Source organism: Musa acuminata, chromosome BXJ1-5, assembly GCF_036884655.1.
Source record: "Musa acuminata AAA Group cultivar baxijiao chromosome BXJ1-5, Cavendish_Baxijiao_AAA, whole genome shotgun sequence".
Classification (NCBI taxonomy): domain Eukaryota; kingdom Viridiplantae; phylum Streptophyta; class Magnoliopsida; order Zingiberales; family Musaceae; genus Musa; species Musa acuminata.
This window is the reverse complement of record NC_088331.1, coordinates 38,958,813-38,976,343: the sequence shown is the minus strand read 5'-3', so window position 1 is coordinate 38,976,343 and position 17,531 is coordinate 38,958,813. Positions and strand designations below refer to the sequence as shown.

At 37.9% G+C, this 17,531-nt stretch overlaps 1 protein-coding gene across 1 annotated transcript; it reads right to left on the bottom strand.

The window, feature by feature from the left end:
- Positions 1-53: 53 nt before the first annotated feature.
- LOC103985835 (uncharacterized) lies at positions 54-5,201 on the bottom strand. Its single transcript, XM_009403686.3, has 5 exons — positions 4,985-5,201; positions 2,713-2,983; positions 1,355-1,591; positions 1,024-1,241; positions 54-614 (listed from the first exon to the last, which is right to left on the bottom strand). The coding sequence occupies exons 2-5, from the start codon at positions 2,959-2,961 to the stop codon at positions 347-349; spliced, it is 972 nt and encodes a 323-aa protein (XP_009401961.2). The 5' UTR covers positions 2,962-2,983; positions 4,985-5,201; the 3' UTR covers positions 54-346.
- Positions 5,202-17,531: the final 12,330 nt, after the last annotated feature.

The following is a 17,531-nucleotide window of genomic DNA, read 5'->3' as shown; positions in this document are numbered from 1 at the left end:
GTGTAAAATTGTTAATGACCGATCCATAATACTTAAAGAGGCTAAATTAGAGGTAATATAATACATTCATCAAGTTATTATAAAGCAAGTCAAGTCTTTTTCCACATCTAAAATGAGACTAAACTAAGAGTGTTTTTTGCTCAATTAAGAAGCAACACATGTAACTAATGTAATCCCTTTCCAACAAGGAAAAATAAAAAAAAAATTCATATGTACAAAAGCTGAAAATAAAGGAAAAAATATTAAGGAGACTGTAACTTTCTTCTTTTACAACTCCACTGTTGAAGGGTGTCATCTTGTTTGTCAAAGGATCAGGTTAGAGATTGTGTTTGTATTCTTTCATATATTATACATCATTGATCGGCCAAGAATGTACTATTGATCTTTCTTGTGGGAGCTTTGCAAGTTCAACCGGACTGCCATTCCGGTTGATGCCCCCACTGCTGTTGCTTTCTGCCTTTCTAAGATCACTCAATGCTCGTCTCGCATAAACTGTAAAGGCAATTGTAATAGCGATGGCGACAACGAACGATACGATGTTGTAAATAATCTCCACCGGTGTCATGGTATATTTTCTGTATTTCACATCTGCCAAAGTCCGTATTAATCGCCCACTGCACCAAAATATAAGCAGAAAAAGAAGGTTTAGAATTCATAATATATCTTCCAAGAGGTCATGGATCTTCTTGGAAGGAGAAAAGAAGATTTCCAGGTAAAAGGAAAAAACACAACATCGCAATGGACTGTCGTACAAATCAGCTAGGGCTGACCAAGGGTAAGTATTGGGCATCAGATCCTTTAACTTTTCAATGCAAAACGCAAAACACATTTGAGTTTTAAAACATAAAAAAGTGGACTGAAATTATTTTCTCTTATACATCATAAAGATTTGGCATGATTCCTATTTGTATGTTAATTCAGCAACATAGTTATATATTTAGAGGCATCATAATGATTGGTCATGGCTCCTAATTGTTGATTCAGCAACATAGTTATATATTTAGAAATGGGTAGATTACTAACCTATAGATGTAGATGAAAGCTTCAGGTATCATTCCAGCGATCGAACCGCTAATATAAGGTCCAAATTTTATACTTGTCACCACTACTGCATAGTTGAAGATTGTGTATGGAAATGGTGAAATCCTAAAGAGTGCAACGACCCGAAATTGATGAAACCAGCTTCCCTCCGCAGCCAGCCTAAGTATAGCAGTCTGCTGAGGCCATCTATTCAACCATCCCTGTGAACATTGATCATAAAAAAAAACAGAAAAGAGAAAACACAGAAAATTTGAGGTTCAGTGAGGGTTGATCTCCACGAATAAAGCGGACATAAGGAATTGAGAGGTCTTACATGTATCCGCTCATGAAATAGCAAGCCAATAAAATAAGGCAACAACATGCCTATGGTAGTTCCTACCATGATTATAACAAATCCAAGACCATACCCAAAAATCATTCCTGCCAACCACATCGATGGTCCAGAAGGAAGTAAAACAACTGGGAACAAAGCCAAGGATGCAACGAGTACCAGAGCAAGAACAGGCCGACCAAAAGCAGTTGCTTCCCACTCCATAATTGGCAGGAGAACCTACAGAGTAATTCAATGGAATCATTAACATGTCAAAATGAATGATCAGTATAAATATATTTTCCAGCTTCTGAGAAACTGAAGCCATGTACATAATGCAATATATCACATTGGATGACATAAGGTCATACGTAAGTCAAAGCTCATCCCCATAATAGTAACCTCTGAATTCTTTTTAGAGGCAAAACTCATGTAGTTTTGTACATGAGTTGAGATAATAAGAGTTTTAGATCTAACCTAAGAATCTAAATGCATGAATTAGTAGGTCCAGTGGGAAAAGACTACCAATGCAACGATGCAAGAATATGTTATGAGGTAGAGTTAACACCGTTTGGCTCTAACAAGTTACGAATTTGTGCGGAAGAGATTATCTTCCTCAATAATCTCACATCAGAGAGCTATGATGGGATGGTATAAAAAGCTCTATGCACCTCCAAATGGCAATTTTTGGGTACTCTTATTTGTAGGCAAGCTCATGTGATGATATTTTTGGGTTGTAAATTAGCAAAAGTAAGACAGTTCAAGCAATAAACATATTTTAGTGCAAGAATATGACATATGATGCAGCACAACTCATAGGTTTCAGCATGGAGGGTCAACAACCAACCAATTTGTAAATAAAACATGTGGAACCAATCAATTTAATAGTTCAGATATGGAAGATAAAATAATACATTAAGAAATAAAGACACACCAAGGATGTTTGGAATAAACTTTTCAAGAACTAGTCTAAGGTTGGGATACATTCATGTGCAAGGATTGTCATATCATGGCACAGGCGTGTATCAATATCTTTTGGACATGATGCAAAAGATATTGATACACCTGGAATGTTGTCCTAGCCATACGTTGGCACCTGGCATGATGTATGCCAATACCTTTTTGCCAATGGCACCACTATTGATCCTTGCTGAGACATGCCTGAGTGGCACAACTATTCTCGCTGATAAATGTGTATCTCTCATTGCAGATTGTGTAACATTTCCTGCTGAAAAATCGTGACATATGTAACCTAAAAAAATATCTAACCGTATCTATTGGCAAGAACGAAATAGCTAGACTAGAACATATAGCAGAACAGAGTATTCTAACTGAAGATAATTGAAGAAGGCAAATGGTACCTTCTCAAAAGCAAATGGGATTCCCCATTTGACAAAGACGAAAATAAGTAGCAGTAGAAGAAAGCAGCAAAAAAAAAATTTCATCCACCAGATGCAGGAATTTGATTTATCTTTCTCAACTGCCTGTTGAGAATCAAAATTGGCCATTCTTGTCTCACTTGGCAACATTAATCTTGCATACTCATCTTCCATTGTTCGTAGCTCAGAGGTCTCAATGTTCTTTACTGACATCTCAGATGCACTTGACATCTTTTGTGAAATTCCACACAACCTGTTAGACAAGGGACAAGCATTAGAATAAAGGCCAATGGAAAACAAAAAAAATCAAAATCAAAACCAGTATTGACCTAAATTAATTGAGACACACACAAGATCATTCAAAGAATGACTTGGATACAGATTACACAACTACAATGACAAATATATGGGCCACATATTTACAAGTGTGGGTACTTTGCGCCAGTGCAGGAAATATGCTTTTATTATTTTTAGGGAGCTTCACTAAACAATACACAGATATATATGTTTGTATGGTCACACAATGCAATTAGATCTCAGCTAATTAAAATAAGATTACGGCAGGTTAATTTTAGCCCACACGTGTTGTCCCATTATGCCAAAAGTTAATTCTAGCAAAACTAAAGGGCCAAGGAAACAGGGACATGAACAACCACCAAAAATCAAATTGGCAATAGGCATGAAGAATGCTAGTTACTAGACAGAAGGCCACTAGCTATAGAATGAAGAATTTGAGTATGTTCATGGAGAAATGATCATATGCCAAGAAAGAATCCCACTGTTCTGCAAACTTAGTGTTATCTGATTTGATCTTTGAGAAGATGATAACTTCTAGCTCGAGCTTTGTATCGCTTCGCAAATGGGATCAAAAGAATAATCAATAGCTTAAGCATGTTACACTTGATAAATCTACAAGCTATCCATCTTAAGAAGGCACTATAAAGGACTTTTCATTTAAAATGTTCATCAGTCAGCTTTTGATCGGTGTACAATTAGTCTACACATATCTAAAGGCAATCTCAGGATAGAAAGATCAGATATTTTGACAAATCAATTTGTCAGGTTAGTATCAGTAATACCGTGATTTAAAACTGGCGGATTTTCCATGCTTCCGTACTCTTCTTCACTTGCTGTATCACTCTAGTTAACCTCATACAAAATCCACCATTGTTCCAGGTCATGCTCTTCTTTATTTTGTCTTGTGTTTTAACTTTTCTCCAAAGTTCCCAACATTTTCTCCACCTTGAAATCTTCCACCAAACAGAAAATGACTACTTTTTCTAGTCTAGATCACATCCACAATTATGTTCCAACTTGCATGCAAAGGATCACTGTCTAGGTCATCTCACGATATATAGATGTTTTTACTTCTAAACTGCAAGAAGTTAAAGGGTTCCAATTTTATTCCTGCATAATCTTTTCTGCACTAAACTGTGCCAACTAGGATCAAAACTCATAAGCGTGTGACATGCAGTGAATGTTGGATATCCAACGGAATCTATTGCCTCGTAATCAGTATGCACCTCTAACCCAATACTGGGAGTCTGCAATCCTCCGACATCACTCCATAAATAAGTTCAATAAATCTAAAAGCTACAAACTTTAATTTCTGAACTTTGGCTTCACTCGATGTTGTCAATAGCAAGAGCACTTAGGCCTATAGATTAAGTGTACACATGGGTACGATATCTGTGTTACTGTCAGAAATCTGCCTTGAGAGCTTCAATGTCTAAGGACCATATACAAAAAAGGAAAAGAAATTCCATGTTACTCGACGACTTGTGCCTGATTGCTTTTCAGATGCATCGGCACACATTCCTATCTAACTCCGACCAGAGTTGCTGATATGACGCTTTAATTCTCTCCGACCAAAGACTCTATGTTGAGATATCAGGGTAACTAGCAACTTCCGGTATCGGAAATTAGCTCGTCATGCAACCAACAACTTGGGACCGGACCACCCAGGAATCCATGCCATAGTATTATGACTGAAGGACACAGAACAGAGATATGGGCGTCATTCTTTGCCTCTTCGATCGGTTTTCACAAAGGCAGCTCCTTTAATCCAGATTAAGCGAAGTAAAAATCAAGTATTTTGCTGGATCGGAACGAATTTTGGTGCTTGCAACTAAAGCTTCCATGTTTAGGTCACATCAAGAAGACAGACACAGCGAAAAGAGTAAATTCTTGATGGAAATATGGAGGAATTCCGAGGCAAAAAGAAGAGGAAGAAAAAGAATGAAAAATCTCTTACCTTGTGAAGACTCTTAAGGTAGGGAAGGGGGGTTGAGACCTCGAGCAGATGAGACGTCGAGAGTAAAGGGGGAAGGAGAAGACGGAGGGACAGGGAGAGAAAAGGAGCGGCTCGTTCTGGGGTTGTCTCGGTGTTTGTTCTGGGGCAAAGGGTGCCAACAAGAGTAAAGGATTCGATGCAGAGGAAGCTCCTCCCACAAGGCGACGACCAGCCGCGGCCTTTTGGTAGCTCGCTCAAACGCGCGAGGAAAGCGAACACGATCGCCGTTCCCGTGCAAGGTTTCGGGGGTGACGTCTGCCTCTCACAGGCGCCATGGGTCCCGTCGTTTGCGGTCTTGTGACGAGAACACGTCAACCGTGTCATTTCTCGTGGGTGGTTCACCCTGCATCGTATCCGATTTGAGTCAAAACGCGCTGGTTGCCTTGTCCGCATGGTTTGTCAGCGGCAGCAGCAGACGCGGATTCAAATTTCTAGAAGACGGCCGCGGAGCCACCAAGCACGAGAAGTCTCTTTCCCAGTGGTCCGCCGGACGGGCCCACATGAGCACCGAAAAGGAACGTGTATGTAAATGGAAATATAGTAAATTTGATTTGATAAAATTTATTTAATCTAATTTTTTTAGTATATTATTTGATTAAAATTTTTTTTCGATAGGTATAATAAAAAAATTATTTAAGACGATACAAACATATATTTTATAGATGATATAATAGTAAAAAGAAAAGGTAGAATGACTAATATTAACGGAACAGAAGAGACAGTCCAATAAGAAGGTGAAATGACTAATGTTAATGGAATGAGAAATGATTAAATTTTTTAATAAAAACTATAAAAAAAATTAAGTATTTTAAATTTAATTAAATATATAATTTTTTGTTGATCCCAAGGGCGACATAATATCTATATAGCCAATCATAAATAATTAAAATTTATGATTATATTATTATTATTATTATATTTGATAATTTTTTGTTGATCGCAAGAACGACATAATATCTATGTAGCCAATCGTAAATAATTAGAATTTATGATATTATTATTATTCTTATATTTGATAAAGAAAAAAGATTATTGAGTATCTAAAACTTAAAGAGAAATTTTTTTCAAAAGTAAAAAAATATTTATATTATATGTCTCTTACCTTATTTCGATTGTTCGATAAAACTTATGTTAGTGTCGTTTCAGGCATCATAAGCCTATAATTATTATTTACAAACTTCACAATGAAAAAAATCACTTTATATAATATAGAAATATTTTCCCTAGATGCACATTTTTGATAGACATTAACTTATGTGTCAAGTTTTGATTGATCGAAAATAATGATAATACAATTTATCTTTTATTATGCTCCTAGATAAGGTTTTCGCCCATCTCATAGCATAATGTTTTATGTATTGAAAAAAAAATAAGTAGAGTTTTATTTGCTTTTCAAGTTGTGGGTGAACTCATCATATCTAAACAAAAGAGACACTTTGATCTCATCAAGCATTTTAGATACACTCATCATTCGGTCAACTCATCTTGACCGAATGCATCACAAATAAAAGAGATGTTCAGTCCATTATATACTACAGATTTTTTTTTTTTTTCTTGAATGGATGTATCATGCCCAAAGGAGACACTTGATTGCATCAAGTATTTTAAATATTTACATATAAATGAGATATTTTAAGATGTGTCGGACACCTCATATGTATATGTATACGTATGTATTAGGTTGCGTTGTTGCACTTCGAGTGTATTTTTCTCCAAGTCCGATGCATCGGATGACATGAGCTCTAGAAAGCTTACGTGTATTTGGCGTGTGATGGTTGCAACTAACTTCACACATCAGGAAGACCAAAACCTGGTTGGTCAGTCAAAATTAATCCCACCAAAGTTTGCTGGTCAAAATTGGCCGGATCTAACTTGGTCAAGCAGATGGACTAGACCAAAGTTGGTCAGACAATTTTTCCCAACATGGTTCTACAATATTTTCACTTTAGTATTGTAATATTTTTGCATGTTGGATCTTGGTGTTGAGAGAAGGGTGCTGCCTAATGGAGTGAGGTCGAGTTGGTATAAACTAGAGATATATTATAGTGGATATGATTTAGCTAACACGTTAGCATCACATATAGTTGATATGTCATCATTCATCATTTTAGTTACAAATATCATTTGCTATTCAACAATAATCTTATGGATGCACCATCAATTGACATATGTTAAGGTTGGATTTATGTAAATAGCATGACTAATTGATAAACTGTCTAATACCTGTTATAAGTAGTTAACAATCTCCTACTGCAATTATAACTATTTCAGTAGAAATCTTTTCTGCTATACTTCAACAAATGCAAGTATCCAAGCCATAGCTTCGTACCTTCTCAACATACCCAATTAGCTTATCTAATTCTATCTATGTTTGTGCCTCTTATTTCTACCCCTACCCCACCACCTATACCTGTTCTGAGCTAAATAATCGAGTCATATCCAACACAGACCCAAGCACCCCACAAGTCACCTCTGTCATTAGTAGCTTAAACCCAATCCTAATACAAAAACTAGAATTCGTGAATAAGTCAGTCGATCAATCGAGCAAGCTTTTGATCGAGATTAGAGAGCACATGCATAAAATGAACTAGCAATTGGCTAACATTCATAGAGAAATAAAGCAAGAAAATTATCAAAAATATATTTATTTTCTTGATCTATTTTCATGAAAGATATAAACAAAAAGTCAAGTTCCTCGTGACTTTAGGCTTCTAACGTTGTGGACGTTTACAAAGGAAAGATTAACCCTTCAAAATATATAGTAGCATTCACTTCACATATGACTCTTTATAGAACTATAGACTCTCTTAAATGTTGGATATTTTTGACAACCCTAAGAGGGGTAGCACACGAGTGATTCGCAATGTTGCCCTCAGAGTTAATCTCATCCTTCAGATAATTAGATAGAGAGTTTGAGCTTAGTTTCATCGCTATAGGCTCCTTAAGAAACCCACTATTTCTCTCTTAGCTATACGATAGGAAGAGAAAGAATCTTTGGAAAGTTATACTAGGAGGTTTAACGATAAAGTTGGACAAGTTGCAAACCCAACCCCTTTTGTCCTCATCAATGTATTTATCGATAATCTCGAACTCTTTAGGTTTTCTACAAAGTTATTACTTAGCCTCCAATAATTTTTTCAAAATTATTATAAGAAGCCAACCACTATATTATTGTCAAGTCAAGTTAATAATCATTAGCAAAAAGAAGGAAAAAACTAAGAAGATAATAAAAGAAGAGAAACCCCAAATCTAAGTTTGACAAAAAAAAACCAAGGAATGATAAACCAAGAGGAGATCAACCCCCTTCTAGATGGGAGTTCATGCCACTCAATATTTCTTATACAGAATGATTTATGTAGATTCGGGAGAAGGGACTCCCGTAGACACTTTGACCGTTGAGAGCTCTATCGATAAGGAGGGATTTGACCAAATACAATCACTTTCATTAGGACCGTGGACATAACATAAAAAATTGCTATGCTCTAAAGGAATGACAAACAAAGAGGAGATCGACCCCCTTCTCGATGGGAGTTCATACTATTCAATACTTCTCACACCGAAGGATTCATCCATATTCAGGAGAAGGGACTCTTGAAGACACTTCAACCCTTGAGAGGTTTGCCGATAAGGGGGGATATGACTAGATACTATCACTTTCATTAGGACTATAAATATACCATCAAAAATTGCTATGCTTTGAAGGAGAAAATCAAAGATTTGGTTTGAACGGGACACCTTAATAAATTCCTTCATAGAATTCAAGAATCCTTATCGAGACCTTGAGACCCAGTTAAGAGACAAGTGGACGTGATTATCGGTGGACCAGTGGTTGGGGATAGTAGCTCCTTTACTAGAAAGATGTATGCAAGGGAGTCATAATTTAATAAGTTTCACCCGAATGGAGATCAACCCATTGTATTCAAGGAAGAAAAGGCCAACCGCTTAGCCCTGGAGCATGATGATGCGTTGGTAGTATCCCTTAGGATCACAAATGCATGAGTCAAAAGAATTTTGATCAATATAGGAAGCTCTACAAATGTATTATACTATGATGCCTTTTAGAAAATTGACTTGTTGGCAAATGATCTTTAGTCCATCTCCTCCATTCTTATTGGCTTCACAAGAGAGTCAGTTACCTTGATAGAGTTATTGATATCTATATAACCTTCAAGGCTAATAATTGCACAGAAAGGTGAAAACCAAGTTCCTGATCATCAACATTCCCTCGGCTTATAATTCTATCATCAAGTGACCTACTCTCAATCGAACACGGGGTATAGTGTCAACCTATTACATGACCCTCAAGTTCCTAACCAGTTTAAGAGTAGGGGAGATTAAGAGTGACCCTAAGAAATCTGGATGATGCTACCTAACATCTGTCACCGTTTCAATGAAGAGAAAGTTATTTGTTCAATAAATGGATCTGCGAGATCCCTCACCATTGACCTAACACCATGTGGCAACGGAGTCCTTAGAAGAAATTTCCCTAAACCCGAAATAACCAAATTGCATAGCAAAAATAGGGTCAACCTTGACCCAAGAAAGGAAGAGAGAACTCATTAACTTCCTATGATTGAACTCAGAAGTGTTTGTATGGTCAGCTAACGATATGCCCAGGATAGACCCTAATGTAGCCTAGCATCGACTTAACATAAACCTAAAATACAAAGCTATCTGTCAAAAGTCTCGAACATTCACTCTCGACTGCCAAGAGGCCATAAAGAAGGAAGTCAAAAAACTTTTTGAAAGTTGACTTTATTAACGAATTCTATTACCCAAAGTTGCTCACCGATGTAGTCATCATTAAAAAGAGTAATAGAAAATAGAGAATGTGCATCGACTGCACTAATCTCGATAAAGCTTACCCAAAAGATAAATTTTCTCTTTCGGTGCATTGACTAGCTTATTGATCCACCTTCGGACATGAGCTGTTAACTTTATAGATGAATTCTCTAGGTACAATCAGATTAAAATGGCACTGAAGAATGATGAGCACATGACTTTCATCACTAAAGAAGGTCTATATTGCTATAGGGTCATACTATTTGGATTTAAAAATATGGGAGTAATATATCAATGGATGGTTAATAAAATGTTCTAATAATAAGTTGGGAGGAACATAGAGGTTTATGTGGATGACATATTGGTAAAGAGCCACACTATTAACATGCACTTAGCTGACCTTGAGGAAACATTAACCACCATTAAAAAAGTTTAGATGCAGCTAAATTTGACCAAGTGTACATTTGGTGTAAGTTTAGAAAAGTTTGAGCTTTGTGATACACCGATAGGGAATATATGGAAATCTAGAGAAGGTCCAGTTCATTATCAATATAAAGCCTATGAATTTCGTTAAGGAATTTTAATTAACAGGCCATATCAGCATGCTTAGTCAATTACTCTCTTAAAAATGATCGATGTCCATCATTTTTCAAAATCCTATAACATTTGTGGGACTTCCAATGGATTGAGCAATGTTAAGAAGCCTTTGATACACTTAAGCCATACTTAATAGCTCCAACTTTCAAACCCTTTGTTAGTCATAGGTGTCCTGCAAGCTAATCATGATAACACATGTGACATGATATGTACTCTTTTTTACTTATTATATTATTTAATATTTTATCATTTTATATTGTTTGTTATATATATATATATATATATATATATATATATATATATATATATATATATATATATATATATATATATATATATATATATATATATATATATATATATATATATATTGTAATGTCTATGGATCTATGTAATGAGAATCAGATCGTGATAAGATCACGATAATGAGACCAATTCGCTATAAACACATATCCTAAATAATCAGAATCATAGGTTACTCGAGAGGGACATTGAAATAACTAAACAGACTGATGTATGATATACCCATCCATATGATGAAGGTAGTTGATCTTATAGCTGCTTGTGTGGGGACACTATGGATATAGTGCATGTGCTCATTGGAGAATAAGTTTACTGATTGATCCACTCATGGAATGTTAGATGGTTGATACTTCATTATCAGATAGCGATTCCATCATCCCAGTCATATATCTAGTCCTTACACTTGAGATACTAAGGATGTCCTGTATGAGTACTCCACTTTTTGATACCGGACTTATAGGTCTGAAAGTTTTAAATCTAACACAACTAGTCATTGAGAGTAGCAGCCAACCTTACGAGGACTATTAAGTATCGATAGAAAATCATCCTCTCTCGATGTCATGAAAGAAATATCTTATATGTACTTGCTTAAGCAAATCCCTGGCCAGGGTCATTCAAATTGAGAGAGAAAGAATTCTCTAGGTAAATCCGATTAGAGTGAGTCTTGAGTAGAAATCATATGGGCCTGATAGGACCATGCCTGGTATACGATCTCTAGGATATTAGATGGATGAGGGACTATATATATATATATATATATATATATATATATATATATATATATATATATATATATATATATATATATATATATATATATATATATATATATATATATATATGATAATTGAGGATAGACAAGTCCAATGGATTGGATTCCCCTACATCATCCGGGGACTATAGCATAGTGGCATAGTACATCTATAGTCGATGAGTTGAGTGAATTATTATGAAGATGATAATTCACTGAGCTAGAAGGAGTTCTAATGTGTATAACTCACAGCTAGCTCGATATTGGGTCTAGAGGGTCACATACATATGACAGGCATTACGACGAATAGGGATTCAAATTTGAGATATCCATTGGAGTCCCTATCTTATTGGATATCCAATAAACTCATGAATTATTGGATCCTATGGATGAGATCCAATAAAAGCCAATGAGAGATTATTGGTAGAGACCCACTAATCTAAGAAACTTAGGTAGTTGGATGGATATCCAATACCTAATACGACAAGATCCATTTGGGTTAAGTTGATAGGGGGGCCTCTATAAATAGGAGGGAACCAAAGGACCATGGGTTAGGCTTTTTAGTTGCCATCTCCTATTCTCCTCTTCCCCTCTCCTCCTCAGCCATCAACCTCTATTTGTGGCATGTGGACAATAAGAAGGGGCAATCCCTTCTTGATTACGTGGTGTGCACGACGAAGAGATTTGGGTAGTGATTTGAGGGGCATCTTCGCAGCCTCTACTATGTGGATCATCATTAGAGAGGAGGACAGTTGACATCCTTTATTCTCTCCCACAGATTTATAAGAATTCAGGGATATACAATCTCCCTAGGTAACATAATTTTTCTTGTATATGTAGTTTTTTTAATTTCATGATTTTTTACGTATCAATCTTTGCATGATGATGAAACCTTCTTTTTTACGAGAAATTATAGGATTTTATTTTTTGTTCATCTATTGCGCATGTGATGTCGTCATAGATTTTTCTACACTCTTACTCTCGCAATAGATTTTTCTACACTCTCACCCCGATGGCATAAGCTTAATTCTATTTGAGAAAAGTAACTAATCCAAAGCCCTATATATTATACTAGTCATATACTTAAGGATGCAAAAACTCAGTATCCAAATTTTAAAAGCTAACCTATAGGTTGATGTTGGTAGTCAAAAAATTTTTACCCCTACTTCCAAGCTCATATCATTATCATGATAGATCAACCAATATGTTAGATCCTTTCTAAGCCCGATACCACAAGAAGGCTCCTTATGTAGACAATTGAACTTATTAAAATTGACATAACTTATAAGTCGGGTATTGTTATTAAGGCACGTGCTCTTGTCTACTTTGTGAAGAAATGACATTTACTAAGGAATGTACAAAGATGTAAAATGTTGCACATTGCATGTAGATGGGTCAGCTATACACACTAGTGGAGAGATGAGTCTTGTCCTAATTGTTCGGCTGATGGCCCATATTCAGCCCACAGCCCACACCCCCTCTTAACCTAACCCTAATTAAGATTAGGGGGGTGTGGTGGCTACGTTTTAGAGGCAGATTAAAGCTATAAAAAGGCAGCAACGAGGCAGATCTTAGAGCAACGAGATTCCAAAGAAAAGAAGGAGAACAAGGCAGAAAAGGAAGAGAAAGAAAGGGAAGAAGACAAGGACAACGCAGAGAGACTGTTCTCAAACATCTAGCAGTATTCTCATCTCAAGTTAGATCAAATCTACAGTAGGCTCTTGCTGTGATTACTTGGGAGGTTTTAGATATTGTGGGCAGTGACGTGATCCTTGTATCCCAGTTATTCTCTTGTGGTTGTTGCTAGGGTTTTGGGCAAGAGATTGAGATTTGTACATTCATTATTCTCATAGTGGATTATCTCTAGTTTGCCCCGTGGTTTTTACCCTTCACATTGAAGGAGTTTTCCACGTATATCTTGGTGTTCTGTTTGATTGTGTTTCCATTTTATTCCGCTGCGTATTTTGGTCTTCTAGTATTTGTTCCTATACAAAGGTTATTCCTGATTATATCCCCATCAACTGGTATCAGAGCGGGGTTTTGGTGATTTAATTTTTGTATTTGAACATGGAGGCCAGTAATATTTCTCGCATGATTAGTTTGAATGGAAATAATTGGATGATATGGAAACCAAGAATGGAAGATCTCTTGTATTGCAAAGATTTGTATGGACCTTTGCAGGGGGATAGTGCAAAACCTACAACTATGACAGATGATGAGTGGAAGAGGTTAGATCGAAAAACAATTGAGTTTATTAGACAGTGGCTTGATGATAGTGTCTTTCACCATGTTTCTACTGAAATTTCTGTATATTCTCTTTGGAAAAAATTGGAAAGTCTCTATGAAAGAAAAACAACTGGCAACAAAGCTTTTTTGATCAGAAAACTTGTGAACCTAAAATATAGAGAGGGTGCTTCTATTGCTGAGCATTTGAATGAAATGCAGAGTATTACTAACCAGTTATCCTCTATGAAAATGTCTCTTGATGATGAGTTGCAGGCATTGTTACTTCTCAGTTCATTACCAGAAAGTTGTGAGACACTGGTGGTTTCCCTCAGTAATTCTGCACCAGATGGTATTGTCACTATGAGTCAAGTAACAAGCAGTTTGTTGAATGAGGAGTTGAGAAGAAAGAGTTCAGCAACATCTCAGAATGATTCACAGGCACTTATCTTAGAGAATAGAGGAAGGTCAAAGTCTAGAAGCAGTTCACGTATGGGTAGGAGCAAGTCAAGATCAAGAAAAGATATTGTTTGTTATAACTGTGGTGAGAAAGGACATTACAAGAACCAATGCAAGCAACCTAAGAAGAACAAGAAAAAGGGAAAAGAAGTGGAGTCTACAGAGTCAAAGGATAATACTACAACTATAGTGCAGAGTGGTGATTATTTGATTTTGTCTCCTTCTGATGATATTTTTTCTTGTGTGTGTCAGGATCTTGAGTGGGTGATTGACACAGGTGCTTCTTATCATGCTACACCACGGAGGGAGTTTTTTGCTACATACAGGTCTGGAAACTTTGTGTTAGGATCGAGAGCACTAAGAGGGGGGGGGGGTGAATTAGTGCAGCGGAAATCTTTCAGCGATTAAAAACGAAAGCTGCGTTCGTTTGATAAAACTATTTTGATGCAAAAGCCGATTCTAAGAATACTTATGATTAAGTGCAGTTTACGTCTAAGCACAGTTTACGTCTAAACTGAGTTTGCGTCTAAATACAGTTTGCGTCTAAACGTAGTTTTGCGTCTAAACACAGTTTTACGTCTAAACGCAGTTTTGCGTCTAAACTCAATTTACGTCTAAACGCAGTTTTACGTCTAAACGCAGTTTGCGTCTAAAAGTAGTTTACGTCTAAAACACAGTTTTATGTCTAAACACAGTTTGCGCAATTTGCGTCTAAACACAGTTTTGCGCCTAAACTCAGTTTACGTCTAAACGCAGGTTTACGTCTAAACGCAGTTTGCGTCTAAACGTAGTTTTACGTCTAAACATAGTTTTACGTTTAAAAGAAGTTTACGTCTAAAACACAGTTTTATGTTTAAACACAGTTTGCGCAGTTTACGTTTAAACGTAGTTTTACGTCTAAACGCAGTTTGCCTCTAAACGCAATTTTACGTCTAAACGTAGTTTGCGTCTAAAACATTTTCAAAGGGATCTAAACTTAGAAACTAGTTCATAAAAGCGCAGAAGACAGTTTTGCAGAATCAAAACACAAACGTAAGCTGATCGTACGAAAAACACAGATTTACGTCTGAATGCAGATTCGAAAAGATCAGCACTTAGAACTTATTCGTAAAGGCGCAGAGAGCAGTAGTTATGTAGGAGGTTTGCAGTAATGATAAGGTACTCGAAATAAAAGCAAACCAGAGATTTAGAGTGGTTCGGTCAGTCTTGACCTACTCCACTTTTGGCTTCCTCCTTCGACGAGGTCACCGACGTCAACTAGCTGCCTTCCTTCAATGGGCGAAGGCCAACTGCCCTTTTACAGTTTCACTCCTTTTGATGGGCTCACGAGACAACCCTTACAGAACCTTTCTCTCCTCACTTTTACAATTCAGAAGCTTAAAGAACAGAAGGAGGAGACTTAAAGGCTTTACAACAATTTTGAGCTCTTAGAATCATAGAAAGAATCAAGATTTCGGTGTAGGTCTCTTGCTCTTTTTGTGCTGAATGGGTGGGGTATTTATAGGCCCCAACCCAGTTCAAATTTGGAGCTCAAAACGATCAAATCCCGGAATTCTGGGATCAGGCGGTTGCACCTCCTAACTGGAGAGGTTGCACCGCCTGGCAGAGCTCGGAGGCTGAGCCCAGGCGGTTGCACCTCTCTGTCAGGGGCGGTTGCACCGCCTAAGTCTGGCTCGGAGACTGAGCCCCAGGCGGTGCCACCTCCTGACTGAGGCGGTTGCACCTCTCCTGCCAGAGCTCGAAGACCGAGCTCAAGCGGTGCTACCTCTCTGTCAGGGAGGTTGCACCGCCCAATCTAGCTCGAAGACTGAGCTCAGGCGGTTGCACATCCTGGCTGGGGCGGTTGCACCGCCCAGTCTCCCTGGGAGACTTAGCCCAGGCGGTGCCACCTCCTGGCTTGGGCGGTTGCACCTCCTGGTGCAATCAGGGTCCGAATGGTTAGCTCCATTCGGCCCAATTTCAGTTTTTCAGGGGCCTAATTGCCCCTGGATTAAGCTAATGGGATCACCTCCCATTTCCAACTTAATCAACGTGCTAACTACGATTAAATCTAAGACAATTTTTGCAGCTTTGCTTCGGTGCGTCAATCGCTTCTTCCGACGAGTTTCCGGCGAACTTCCGTCGATCATCCGATGAACCCTCGGTGATCCTCCTGCGGACTTCCGGCAAACTCCTGGACTTGCGACGATCCACTTGGCGAGTTCCGACGAGCTTCGCTTGGCAAGCTTTTGGACTTCTCGGATCTGTTCCCGCAAAACCTCCGACGACCGTCTGAACTTCCGTCGAACTCTCGAACTCCCAACGTGATCATGAACTTGACTCCGGCGCAACTCCTGCTGCTTGTCTAACTTTCATCGTAGTTAATCCTGCACACTTAAAACAAAACTTCGATCGAGACAATTAATCCTAAGCAATTTAACCAAGTTGTCCGGCATGTCATTGGTCCCTCGACGCTTCGTCCGATTCTTCGGCGCATCGTCCTCTCCTGCAGTCTATTGCCCAATCAGCCAGTTGACTCCGCAACTCCGATATCCTTGGCACAATACCCGCTCTTCTTGGCCCGATGCCCGAGTCCATGGCCCGAAGCCTTCTGTCAATACGTCGACCGATCCACCGGCCCGACGTCCAATCTTCTGACATGTTCCTTCGGCACAACATGATTTTCCTGCTTTAATTGTCTCATCGTGATCGAAGCATCCTGCGTCACTCAAAACGCAGATTAAATCATAAACATATATCAAGTAGTTTCATCATCAAAATACGAGATTCAACACTTTGGTGTTGTCAAGATGGGCAACTATGGCACAGCAGACATCATTGGCATGGGTGATATCCATTTAAAGACCAAACTTGGCTGCAAGTTGATACTTAAGGATGTGAGGCATGTAGTTGACTTGAGGTTGAATTTAATTTCAGTTGGAAGACTAGATGATGAAGAGTATGAAAGCAGATTTCCCAGAGGGCAATGGAAGCTCAGTAAGGGTTCTCTTGTTATAGCTAGTGGAAAGAAATGTCATACTTTGTACAGGTTGCAGGCTAAAGCTTATGGTGAGCAGTTAAATGCTACAGAGAAAGACTTCAGTATGGAGTTGTGGCATAGGCGATTGGGACACATGAGCGAGAAGGGGCTGCAAGCTCTTTCCAAAAGAGAGGTATTATCAGATCTCAGAGGTATACATCTGAACCCTTGTATTGATTGTTTGGCTGGTAAACAACATAGAGTTTCATTTGCTAGTGCTGCTTTGTCTAGAAAAATGCATGCCTTAGACCGTGTTTATACAGATGTATATGGTCCTTTGAGGACAAAAACTCCTGGTGGATCTGTTGATGTTCTTGGTATAAGTTGTGCACTTTATTTTGTCACTTTTATAGATGATTTTTCCAGGAAAGTTT